We start from the raw sequence: 13265 nt of genomic DNA, 5'->3' as shown, positions 1-13265 counted from the left end.
TCAACATGTCTCTGCAGGTGAATGCAGGACCGCTGGCCTACGCCAGAGCTTTTCTGGATGAAGCGACTGCCAAAAAATATCCAGATAACAAGGTGAAACAACTGAAAGAAGTGTTCAGGTGGGCTTTTTTTTTATCGTTTGCTACTTTCCTTTGGTAAAATTTCCCCCCCGACACTTGCTGATACTGTTTTGTGAGCAGGCACTTTGTCGAGGCGTGTGGCCACGGCTTAGGCATCAATGAACGTCTGATCAAGGAGGACCAGCAGGAGTATCATGATGAGATGAAAGCCAATTATAGAGACCTCGCTAGAGAGCTATCTATCATCATGCACGAGCAGGTAAAAACGATCTTTCTCTACTGTATCTGTTGTTGCTACGAAAGGGTAATCACTGAGGATTGATCATGCTACACCTCACAGGCGCACCCTTTTAAGTGAAGCAAATTAATTGTCATTTATCACATGTTCAATAAAGTGATGATGCACTCTTTGATATCACCGTTCTCTGTTTTTTTCTTTGTGCTGACAAGAGCAGATATGATGGTAATGCAAGAAGCACTGATATGCAATAAAGACTGAGTTGGTACTTGTTGGTCCAGCCAGATGAAGACGTCTAATCAACACTGAAATGTGCATCTGTCAACAATTAGAAAACTTGCTCTTTGCTGCATTTATAAAAACCCAATAGTGTTGTACAAAGAGACCTAAACACACAGAGACACAGGGGAAACTCATTTATTATGTCTTGATCTTAAACACTCAATAGATTGGAGTAGCTGTCCTTTTGATTGCATTTTTTAATCCTATTTAAAACATTAAAATGTCACTTATTAAGCAGACAGACATAACGTCTGGGGTTGCTAAACTTCCTGGTTTGTCATGCTATTGTATTTTTGTCTCACTCAGTTCAGCACAAACAGCAGAAAAAATCAAAACAATCTCCATGTCAACTGGCTGGAACAACAATTACTCATCTGCTTATTTTGTTCAGCTTGCTAGGATTTAATTTTGCATGTATACGATATGTATGCATGTAAATATGTTGTTGGCAATTGTTGTTAAAATTTGTGTATGTATACATGCACAAATGTGTTTCATGCATTGTGTTGTTGGTGTTGTTGTGGACTTGCTTGCTTGTGTCCTCTCACTGGTTTTAGCAGAAATTGTGGATGTAATGAAATTCAAACTATCTTTAGTGGAATCCATTTTGTTTCCACCCACCATGATGATGATTTTTTTTATTTATTTATTTATTTATTTATTTATTTATTTATTTATTTATTTATTTTTGTTTGTTTTGTGCACCAACTACCAAGTACTGTCCTTAAAACTCTACATGGCCATTAAAAACATTTCTGATTCTGATTCTGATTGACTCTAGCTGTGTTGTGACTGCTTTCCCACGCCCTCCTCTCTTTTCCAGATAAGTCCCGTGGAAGATGGCATGAAGAGCATTCTCCCAGACTCCCTCCACATCTTTAACGCCATTAGCGGCACACCAACTAGCACTACTATCCAGGGAATCCCCAGCTCATCATCGGTGTATGATGCTAACCTGGCTTAGCTTGACCTCAGAGCTGCCTTTACCCACCAGCCAACGATGCCATATCAGTTATCCTGCTTTACTCCAGTCTTCTATAAGGGCCACAGAGAGCAGAAACCAAGCTTTCTTTTCTTTTTTTCGTTTTTTTTTATTTACATGCCCAAGGCACAGGACCTGTTTATTATCGACCCATGGCATGTTGACTGTGCTACGTGGGCAGTTTATTTCAATGGGACAAAGTTTCAAGCACTACAAAAGGTCACAGAGAGATGTCAGACATAGACGTTGTTCCTGCTGTGGTGTCTTCACTGGATTTTTTCCTCAAAGAATGAGCATCGTTTTGTCTCCGGAGACATTCCTGTTTGGATTTTTTTATTCATGCACTTCATGACAATTCATCACAGGCTGTGAGCAATCCAAGATGTTTCACATTGTGTGTGTGTTTTTTTTTTTTGTATGTGCAGTATTCCACTTTTATAAACCACTGTATTGATGAAAAACATATGCTGCAGACAAGGACCGTCAGCTCCCTGTGAATAAAAATATATTTCTACTAAAATGCATTCTTTGCAAAAAAGGGTCGACCATGACTTACATTCTACATCAATTCACTTCAATGTCTTAGAATGGGAGAGTTTTTAAAGTATTTAAAGCCATTGAATACAAAAAAGTATATTGAGTTGTTTATTATTGTATATAAATATGGACTGTGTGCAATATTTGTTGAAAGACTTTGCTGTGGGCTCATACACTGTAAAGATTACGTTCACCGTCTTGCCAAAGCGATGAGGAGTGGGGGAAAGTCTGTATGCCTACTGTGGTCGTAAGATGAAGCTTTTACCAGTTTGTGTTAATGAAAATGTTTTTAAAAAAAATGTCCAAAAAGGTCTTATATTTGAGCAGCAATGTTTTTTAGTCTTTGTTATTTAACACTAAAATCACTGTTCTTTACTGTAAACAGAGATTATTGCTTATGCTTTTGAATAAAATACACACAGCCTGAACTACTGAGCTGTGTTCGCTGAAGTCTGTGAATATTGTGATGGTCTGGAAACTGTGTGGGATCTTTTTATTGAAGCTTAAGAAACTGAAAAATACCTGCTTTCATATCTTCTACGTCACATGTTCCCTCCCATCATAAAAGTAACTCAGTCAGCAGTGTGGGCAACTGCTTAAGTGCTAATAAGGAGCAACACTATGTAAACACCTTCTCATTCCCACCGCTCAACACACAGAGAATTTATTATTACCTGCTGGAACAAATACACACTTCAACAAGACAAGGCGCCATGGCAGGTGAGATGGAAAAGCAAACCAATCTTAATATTGACATTTTAATTTGCAACATTATTATTAAAATGAAAAAAAAATCCTGAGAAAATGTTTCATTAGTGCTTGTGCTGATATAATAAGATTATGTTGTATTTTTTGTAGTTTTGATTCATGTGAATTTTTTTGTGGAAGCCAAACAGTTTTTATTTATATGCAGATAATGAAGATCCAAAGAAGGAGAGGAAGAACAGAGGGAAGGTAAAAAAACTATAAAAATATATACACAGTGTTTTCTTTCATACAGTTATAACCATATCGAACACCATCGATTTTAATAGCTTTCACAGTGTGTGTTTTTTTACTATGTCATGCGTTGGGTTTTGGTTGTACAGTGTACCATGTAGGGCTGCAGTGATTCCTCAAAGTCATCGAATAACTTAATTAAAAAAGAATGATTTAATTTCTTCTTAATTTTAAAAAAAATATATATATTTATTTTTCCTACCACATTTGTATTTGTCATCTTAGGTTGTTTTCTTTTTCTACTTTGCGTACATATGTAATAAACGTTTTGTTTTTTTCTTAAAAAGTAAACAAATTGATTTGTATTATGAACTGATGGATTCTATTTTGTTTTGAAATTCAGTTTTAGTTGAGCAAAAACATGTTTTTTCATTGAAAAAACATGCCTTTTTCGGCATGTACAAAAAAAAAAAAAAAATGTAAAAAAAAAAAAGTGAAGGTAACCATGTCGGAAATAAACTGAATAAATAAAAAAAATAAAAAAATTGATTAATCAATGGAATAACCAACAGAATACTCCATTACCAAGATATATGACAGCTGCAGCCCTAACTATAAACGGCGTGCATTGAATATGATCATCCATTAAGGACTACAGTGTTATATAAAATCAAAAACAAAAAAACAACATAGAAATCTGAATATGATACGTGATATTAAAGATATGTTAATTTGAACAATTTTCTAACAATCCAATAATATAATTGTGCTCAATTATATTTCTGTAAAGATATTAATGTTTAACTAAGCCTGTAAAACAAAACCTCAGCAGAATCCGTAAAAAGACTTTACCTCGTACATGTGCTTTGAAACTGTAATTTCTTCTTTTTTTTAAATGAAAAACTTACTTTGTGAATTCACCCGACAACTGCAACATCTGTAACATTATGCAACAAATTATTTAAACTAACAATAAAACAGAATAAAATAACATCAAATTAAAAAAAAAAAAAAAAAACCCATTGAGAGCAAATAGTATTGTCATTATTTCCTTTATTTTTGTGTTGTGTCTCTTCATTCAGAGTAAAGAGGTGTGCGGCTACCCAATCAGCATTTTTTTCATTGTTGTAAATGAGTTTTGTGAGCGGTTCTCCTACTATGGGATGCGAGGTGAGAACATTTCCTAAAATAGTGTTTATTCTGCACTAAATGATTTCATTTAGTCAATGTTTCTCTTTACCATTTTTTACTGTTAGCATTTTATTGCCAAAATGGAAGCATGCACCTATGTAATAGTACAACTTCTTCTTATATCAACATTACATTGAATCAGCAGTTTACGTAGAGATGACTCAACGTGAGACCAAGTCTGTTTTTATTCCTCCTCTTGTTTACAGCCGTACTGGTTCTGTACTTTAAGTTCTTCTTACGCTGGGATGATGACTTGTCTACATCCATCTACCACACCTTTGTGGCTCTCTGTTATTTGACCCCTATCCTTGGGGCCATTGTGGCAGATTCCTGGTTGGGAAAATTCAAGTGAGTGTCTGCTTCAAAATAAAATACTGCACAAAGAGCAAAACCAGAGCCGTGTAGAGAGAGTTGCGACAACGGAAGTCCAAAATGCTTGACCGTCACATGATTCATGTAAGACTGAATTTGTTCCCAGAAGTTAGTGGCGGGCCATTCCAATCCATTGATCCTTAGTGACATAACTGTGATTTTTGGTAATTTGTCATCAATAACTGCATTGATTGACAATATTTATACAGTACATCGTCATAAGTATGTGTATATACAGTATATGTTTATGTAGTTCCATGAATAGTTTTTTTTTTTCCTCATGTAAATTTGTATTAATAATTAGTTTTAACGGCTTACCTGCTTTTTTGACATAGTTAAGGCCAACATTAATTTGTTAATTTATGTATTGTATACAGGACGTATTGCTTTGAATTTTCTTTAAAAAAGGGGTCATTAAAAAACACCACATCCAGGCAGGACACATTGAAAACATATTTATTATGTTCGTACATATATAAAAATAGACATTAGATTTTTTTTTTTTACTGTGCACTTATGTACCAAGATAAATTCATTAAATAAATGTCTAACAAAGTCAGAAACATTAATAACTTGTCATGCAGTTTGCTGTGCAGTATGGGGATGCTCCACTTGTTATAAATACAAAACTCAAAAAATGAAAATAAAAATAAAAATGTACTAGTTTTTCGGGAGATAATCAACTAACATGCCTTAATGCACACGTTAATGGGTTTAGATACGCTGATAATAATAATAATAATAATAATAATAATAATAGTAATAATAATAATAATAATAATAATAATAATAACAATGTCTTATCATTTAACAGTGCATCACAAACCGTCTAATCCGCTCTAGCTCCATTAGCTACAATAATAAACTGATCACTTCCGGGAACAATTGTGAGGCTCCATGAGCCGCCATTGCTGCAGGAACCATTGGAGTGAGCGGAGTTGTCCCAGCTCTCTCTCTCTCTATACGGCTCTTAGCAAAACCACCTCCAGAATAGAGACCTATGTTATGGAGGGAAATGTTTATATTGAGATTTAGATAATAATGTACAGTAAATAAATACAGTGTACGTAAACTCTCCCCTTTCAGGACGATCATCTACTTATCCATTGTCTATGCGATTGGCCAGGTGGCCATGGCAGTAAGTGCTATCCATGACATCACCGATACGGACAGAGATGGAACACCTGACAACATGATCTTTCACGTGTGGGTTTTTATACACCTGGTACACTGGATGATTCGTTATCATGTTTTCCATGCATTTCTTTATCTACCTGATATTTATGTCTTTCCTTCCATTCAGTGTGATGTCAATGGTTGGCCTCTTCCTCATCGCTCTGGGCACTGGTGGCATCAAACCCTGTGTTGCTGCTTTTGGTGGAGACCAATTTGGAGATCATCAGGTTGAACTATCAGGGATCTTCAGCTCCTAGTTTTTAATCGATAATTAGTATTAGTATATATATATACAGTATATATATATATATATATATATATAGTGATATTTTCAAAAGACTGATTTTGCTTTTCCCCACCCCCTTATTATTATATAAGGATTACTAGTGACACGTTTTGCTTTACTAGTAAAATTAACTTGTCCAGTAGTAAACATCTACTACAAATTTGATTTGATTTGAGTCTAACTATGGCTGATAATATCAAATGTATGTGGCTTTCCATGAAACGCAATTAATTTAATCACAATGCTGGACGGTTTTTTTTTTCACCTCCTTCGCTCCCAAAGCTATGCTTAAACAAAATTACTGTTACATTATCCTAATATGTATACAATACATAACAAAAAAGGTCACCACCTGCTCTATCTGTGCAGGAAAAGCAAAGAAGAACTTTTTTCTCCGTCTTCTACTTGTGCATCAATGGCGGGAGTCTCCTGTCCACCATTATAACTCCAATACTTAGAGGTACTGTACGTACATGAGCAGCATCATGACTATGAAGAAAAATGTCTCAATTATAAATATACTACCAGTACAGTTGAGTTAAAGCTGTTGGTCTGTGTCCACAGCTCAGGAATGTGGCATCTACAGCCAGCAGAAGTGCTACTCTCTGGCCTTTGGTGTCCCTGCTGCCCTCATGGTTGTTGCACTTGGTACGTGTAAAATAAATGGGGATAAATCTGTGCACATGTAGGAGTTAAGTGTGAAACTTGAACGCGAAGATCCGTGTGTGTGTTGTGATCTCTTCACAGTGGTGTTCATTGCTGGGAGTGGGATGTACTACAAAGCTGAACCACAGGGGAACATCATGCTGGACGTCTCTAAATGTATCGGGGTGAGTTGTTTATATCAGCCTGGTTCTACATCATCTATAATGTAAATATTTCTAAAAAAAATGTAAACTCTCATTTCAATCAGTTTGCCATCAAAAACCGCTACAGACACAGAAGCAAACAATTCCCAAAGAGGAAGCACTGGATGGACTGGGCAGAAGAAAAATATGACGTCAGTTTTCATTTGTTTGGAAAGCAATAATTTCTATGCATATTTTATTAGTTTTTTTGTTTGAATAACATGTATTTGTTTGTTCTCTAATCCTAATGTAGAAACTACTAATCGCTCAAATCAAAATGGTGCTGAAAGTGCTCTTTTTATACATTCCACTGCCTGTGTTCTGGACTTTATTTGACCAAAAGGTACAAACTCTTTGTTTTCCTCTTAAAAAGAAAGGAACATCTTCTGTTTTTTTGATTAAATTATGCTAACTTTGGCATTTCAAAAGGGTTCAAGGTGGACTCTGCAGGCCACTACAATGGACGGAAATTTTGTACGTTATTTCATTTGATAAATAACACATCAAAACATATTCTTACTAAAGTAATGGGGGGCATATTTCAATACAACATACTCTGTGCCTGCAGGGCTTGCTTGTCATACAGCCGGATCAGATGCAGGTACGTTGAATAATGAGTCTGGGATGGATGAGCCGATTAAGTGGTATTAAGAGGATGCTCACTGTGAAATGTTTATTTCTTGAAAGACTGTAAACCCCATCTTGATCCTGACTCTGGTTCCCATCATGGACAGCGTCGTATACCCTCTCATTAAAAAATGTGGACTCAATTTCACGTAAGTGTATTTTACATATCGACATGTGTCAGTACAAACTATAAAAACGCATTTCAAAGGTCTAACAAGTTTTTTTTCATATGTTGAAACAATGTGGTTTGACGCAGTATTTACTTAATTTTGAAGGGGAGAATTTAATATAATGTTGTATGTGTTTAGCAGATTTTAAACTAAATGTATCATCCACTGGAAAATGGTAGAGAGCCAGTGAGTCTAAATGGAGACAAAAGCAATTATTGGTATTAAAAACGAATTATATTTGATTGAAATTTGTTATAATATTCAGTCTTCAGCTCATTTTGAAATTTTAAACTAATGTTTTTACACATTAGTAGATATTCAAAGAAGTTTCATCACATCTCCCATCATATTACTGTATAATGCTAAAGAAAGCATCCATACATTATATTATGATATATTTAGCAAGCTTTAAAGTGGGATTTAAAGATTTAAAGTGGGAAAACAGTTTTTTTTTTTTTTATTTGTTCCTTTAATGCTCCTTAAGTCACAGTCATTTAAAAGGCTTTATTTCTTTTATTTATTTACCAGCCCTCTTAAAAGGATGACAGTGGGGATGGTCATGGCAGCCATTGCTTTCTTCTGTGCAGCTGTCGTCCAGCTTCAGATTGATGTAAGTAGAAAACAGGAACATATTGATCACCAAGTAGGTGATCATATTTTTTTGTTTTTGTTTTTCATTTAAATTAAACGTGAAAATGAAGCAGCTGAACTCACCTAAACTGTCAAACCTTCTCCCAGTGAAGAGGAAAATTGAAAAATGTTTGCTGTGTGCTCACACGTAGAAAACGCTGCCCGTCTTCCCATCCTCCTCTGAGAGTCAGCTGAAAATACTCAACATGGACAGTAATCCAGTTACAGTAAATTTACCAAGTTATCCTCCTTTCACGGTTCCTGCAGCTCAGGTAGGTGACCTTTTTCAGAAACTCTGTGCAAAGGTAGCTTTGATCTTTCACAACTCGAGTGATGAATCAACTCCGGTACATTATTTTAATTTGCAGGTGAGTGAAAAATACTTCACCTTTGAAGGAGAGCAGATCTTGGTTACAGTAGAAAACCATCATCCAGTGAGCCAAGATGTTTCACTGACCAAACAAATGCGACACACACTTCTTATTCCCTCGGCAATAAACAACACTTGGCTTCTGGTGAGTTAAAACAAAAACAAAACATGAAACATTAAAATTGAACTTGTTTTTTTAAGGGAAAAATATGTGAACTTGAATCATTGGCACTATGAGTCTCTGTTTTATTTTCTCAGACTGAGGATTTGATCTCCAAACCTGAACAGGGATACAATGGAATCCGGCGAGTCACTTTCATTCATTTAATCAGAACTGCTTTCATTCACTATTATTTGTTTCTCTTTGATCCCATTGCATATTAAAAAGCAGTTCATATTTCTCACAGTGTAACATGATTGCAGATGATCATTTCCCTAATTTTACAACTTTTCAGGTTTATAAATGGATTAGCGACTGCAGTCAACGTGTCATCTCCTGCTGTGGACTTTGGCCTGATCCAACCACTTAATTACACCACCTACTCCTTGGTGCAATATGGAAAGTAAGAAATAAATGGATTAACTTGATGATTTACTCTCAAATGTGTTAAAACAGTGGTTTGAAATGTAAATATTTGGCTTCTCAAAAAATCATTGACTGCTTATGTTTAGGACCACGTTCACTCTGAGGAGTGGCTCACAGTCCTGTGAATTCAGCAAGGAGTTTGGATACGGAAGTTCATATGCTTTCTTCATCCCTAGCACTTTAGTCTTTGGACCAACTGTAAGTTTGGAAACTTCAATAAATTAATCTCTGAAATCTAAAGATCATCAAACTAATGGCTTTCTGTTTTCTGCTGATCAAAAATCATAAAATAATTCCTGCAAGGTTACTGTGTAGTCATGTAACGTGGGTGTGTGTGTTTGTGTGTGTGTGTGTGATGACGTGGCTTATGTTCGTTTATTTAATAATTATTATTTCGTTGTTTTTTAAAAAAAGGATTTGCAAAGACTGTTAATCGTTTATCTGCTTGGTATAGATCTTTAAACTGTTAAACAGCAGTGAGATTGGACCCTATAATAATCAAGTGTTGAAGTCCAGTGATAAGTTATCAATTGATTGTAGGTGCAGCCTTTCAGGGTCTGAGATGTAAAATGAAAAATAGTTCATGCATTAGTTTGATGTCACGTCTCAGTTGGAAATCGTGGCGTTTTGTATAATCTGTATATTCTGACTGTGTGGGTACATTATCTAAATACATTATTTTGTTGTGATATTTAAGGTCTAAGAGGGGATTTTTGTCCACTGTCTATTATTTCCAATATTATTTCTACTCTTTAATAACATTTCTATTATATCTACATGGTGTTTTGTCAAATTCCTCTGATTCAATTTCAATTCAATTTTATTTGTATAGCGCAAACTACAACAAAGTCATCTCAATGAGCTTATCAAAATATGAAATTCATAATAGGGAAGAAAAACACTCGACTGACAAAAACAAAAACCCTTTTGATATATTTACAGTATGTTAGTTGTGATATAAAAGTCACTCCTTTTGTGACGTTTGGTCTCAACATGAAATATATGAACGAAAATGTGTAAATGCACTATATTTACTGTGCTTCAGTTACAACCTTTATCGGGTTGTAACTTGTAACCCTATTTTGATACCACTATTTTCTGGTGACCCCTAGGACATTTTTTCTCCAGTTGTTGGTAATGTTTGTTACACTATGCTACAATTATGGAGTAGCCATGATTAGTGCACAAAGTGACAACCCAGTGCCAGCTGAAACATTTTCATTCTGCATTTTATTTTGACTAGATTTATATCTGAGAAACGAGAAAAGTATAGAATACAGTTGTTCAAGGTCGTGTGTCGTGTTTTAATTAGAAAACAATTTAATGAATTTAATGATCAGTAGTTATTTTCAGGTGACTTGTCACGTGTGGTCATGACCCCAAGGTTGAAAAACCCCTGTGTTAGTCTGTCAAAGACCTTTGTGAGCCATCTAACCTCTTTTTTTTGTTGTTGCTGTGTTTGTTGTTCTCAGTGTCAGGAGTCTATCACAGTGATTGAAGAGATTAAGCCCAACTCGGTCCACATGGCCCTTCAGATCCCTCAGTACTTCTTCATAACCGCTGGTGAAGTGATGTTTTCTGTTACTGGTCTGGAGTTCTCGTACTCACAGGTTCGCTTGCCTTGATTATCTCAAGGACAAGATTATATGTATTGCTTTGTCTTTTTGCATATCTCAAGTCTTTCTTTTTCTTTCAAGGCACCAAGTAACATGAAGGCAGTGTTGCAGGCTGGTTGGCTGCTGACTGTTGCCATTGGTAACTTTATTGTCCTGATAGTGGCTGAGGCTGCTAAGATACCTTTGAAGGTAAAAAAAAAAAAAAAAAAAAAAATCAAATTTCCTGTTTCAGTGACTGTGTTAACATTTTATGCTAAACTGTAATCTAATGAACTTAAATACATTGTTCTGTTTCTTATCTCCTCAAAGTGGGCAGAGTACGTCCTGTTTGCCTCTCTCTTGATTGCAATGTGCGTTCTCTTCTCCATCATGGCATATTTCTACACCTACATTGACCCGACAGAAATCGAGGCCCAATTCAAGACGACGACAAATGAGGATGACGAGAAGCATAAGAACGGAGAGATTCAAATGTTAAAGAAAGGTTCTGTTAATCAGAAAGATCATTTTAACAAAGATAAGAAACAAACCAGACTGTAAACATCTGTTCCTTCATCCAAAATATGATCATGTCCTCATGGAGAGAGGTAGCCTACACTATTTGTGTAGATATGTGTGTGAGTTACGGACTGTGTGTGCATCTGTGAGTTTAGTCAGCATGTGTGTTGATTGTCATATTCATAATAAAATGCCATGAAATCGATTTCATTTCTGACTACAGTATTCATATGACCAACATGTATAGATGTAACTGGTGTTTTATATTTATCTCTTTATGGTGTCTGTGAAATAAAAATGTGCAACAGAAATAAATGTATTTTGTTTGTTTTTATCCATCACTTTGTCTCTCATCAATGTCCTGGATGAAACCAAGCAGGAAAATTGTTCCCAATTATAATTCTTAGATATAAGCTTTACATAAATAATTCTAACTGATGATGAATCACTTGATGCTCAAATATGATATCAGATGGGTGTCTAAAATTAAACTGAAATATAACAAAAATACTTAAGAATTTAACAAATTATCAACTTAAAAACACTCAGAAAAAGCTCTCCTGCTGGTAACCATGGTAACACTGTGGAACTTTCAGGTTCTAAGCTGCTTTGATCTTCTAGGTCAGGGGTTCTCAACTGGTCTCACCCCGGGTCCCACAGGTCATTAAATCACCACCCATTTTTTTTTTAGTTTTTCAAAAATACCTGTTGAAAACATACACACACATATATATGTTTTTTTTTTTTAAATACAAATCCATATATTTTTCCTTGCAACATGCATTTTACAGTATGCTTGTCAAAAGAAAAGGTTCTTTTCAAATAAAAGACAAAGTCCAACTTGAGAGACATCAAGTATTTCTTAATTTTTAACCAGCTGTCCACGACCCAGTACACGTCTGGGTCCCGAACCACCCGTTGAGAATCACTGTTCTAGGTTATAAACTGCGTTCATCTTTTAGGTTATAAGCTGCTTTCATCTTCACATGATCTTCATTGTCACAACAGTGAGCAAACTTTTCACAACTCCTTGGACTTTACTTACTCAACAACAGCAAGATGTTTTATCTAATGATGGAAGTGCATCACTTCAATGTAAAGAGCCTGGAACAAACATTAATAATCATCTCTGCCCAGAAAACTGCACGGGCTGCAGCAGTTTTCAAATGCCAGTTATATTCCCATTTTTCGACAACTGCAGTATGAGGCCTTTCACTTTATCTGTGAGAATTTTAAGGAGGTTTCACTCTGTGAAGAATTTTTGCAGCTTGCGTTGCAGTAGCTAATATACTGGGTCGGGATGACCTTACTGTGACCTGGGAGAGCACAGTTTATCAATGCATTTTAAAATGAATAAACCACATGCCAAAGGAACAACAGAGCCATTGCTACTCTGTTATCAAAAGTACGACTGGGGCTGATGGACAAAAGTTACATCACGGACATTGTGCTTAACAATGATGTGGTAAAAACAAACCCAGAGTCCCACTTCTTGGTTTTTAATACCCTTCAAGTCATGTTTACACCTTCGTTACCATGCTCTGAGCTTGGAATCAACAACACCTTGTTTATTTGGGTTTTTTAAAAAAAAGGTCTCAATCTGAATTTAGCGCTCAAGCTTTGTTGCGATGCAGCAACGTGAGTGACGTCACGTGAATCAACAGAGCAGGTCATAGACATATATCAGAATCAGAATTCCTTTATTGATCCCAGGGGGAAATTGCTTTTGTTTCAGCCACAGAACACATCACAAAGAAAGAATAAAAACATTAACAAAGACAAAGAATAAACAATAAATAAGTGTATAATTAAGTAAAGACTGTTAAAAATAGGGGTCA

General features: G+C 35.6%; 2 protein-coding genes across 2 annotated transcripts; both read left to right on the top strand.

Annotated features, from left to right (window-relative positions):
* The first annotated feature begins 5 nt into the window (after positions 1-5).
* LOC114455126 (dedicator of cytokinesis protein 9-like) lies at positions 6-1563 on the top strand. Its single transcript, XM_028436167.1, has 3 exons — positions 6-118; positions 200-338; positions 1423-1563. The coding sequence occupies exons 1-3, from the start codon at positions 6-8 to the stop codon at positions 1561-1563; spliced, it is 393 nt and encodes a 130-aa protein (XP_028291968.1).
* A 658-nt stretch (positions 1564-2221) lies between these two features.
* On the top strand, positions 2222-11742 carry LOC114455197 (solute carrier family 15 member 1-like). The gene is made up of 23 exons (XM_028436264.1): positions 2222-2838; positions 3032-3072; positions 4140-4227; positions 4455-4596; positions 5707-5826; positions 5924-6023; positions 6452-6542; positions 6647-6730; positions 6830-6912; positions 6996-7082; positions 7184-7273; positions 7360-7404; positions 7499-7531; positions 7618-7706; positions 8256-8337; positions 8510-8629; positions 8726-8872; positions 8986-9032; positions 9183-9290; positions 9400-9511; positions 10786-10923; positions 11011-11118; positions 11239-11742. Exons 1-23 carry the CDS (start codon positions 2832-2834, stop codon positions 11467-11469), a joined length of 2193 nt encoding a protein of 730 aa, XP_028292065.1. The 5' UTR covers positions 2222-2831; the 3' UTR covers positions 11470-11742.
* The last annotated feature ends 1523 nt before the right edge of the window (positions 11743-13265 follow it).

The sequence above is a fragment of the Gouania willdenowi genome, chromosome 21 (assembly GCF_900634775.1).
Source record: "Gouania willdenowi chromosome 21, fGouWil2.1, whole genome shotgun sequence".
NCBI classification, from domain to species: Eukaryota; Metazoa; Chordata; class Actinopteri; order Blenniiformes; family Gobiesocidae; genus Gouania; species Gouania willdenowi.
The sequence above is the reverse complement of the archived record's forward strand: the minus strand, read 5'-3'. Positions and strand labels throughout refer to the sequence as shown.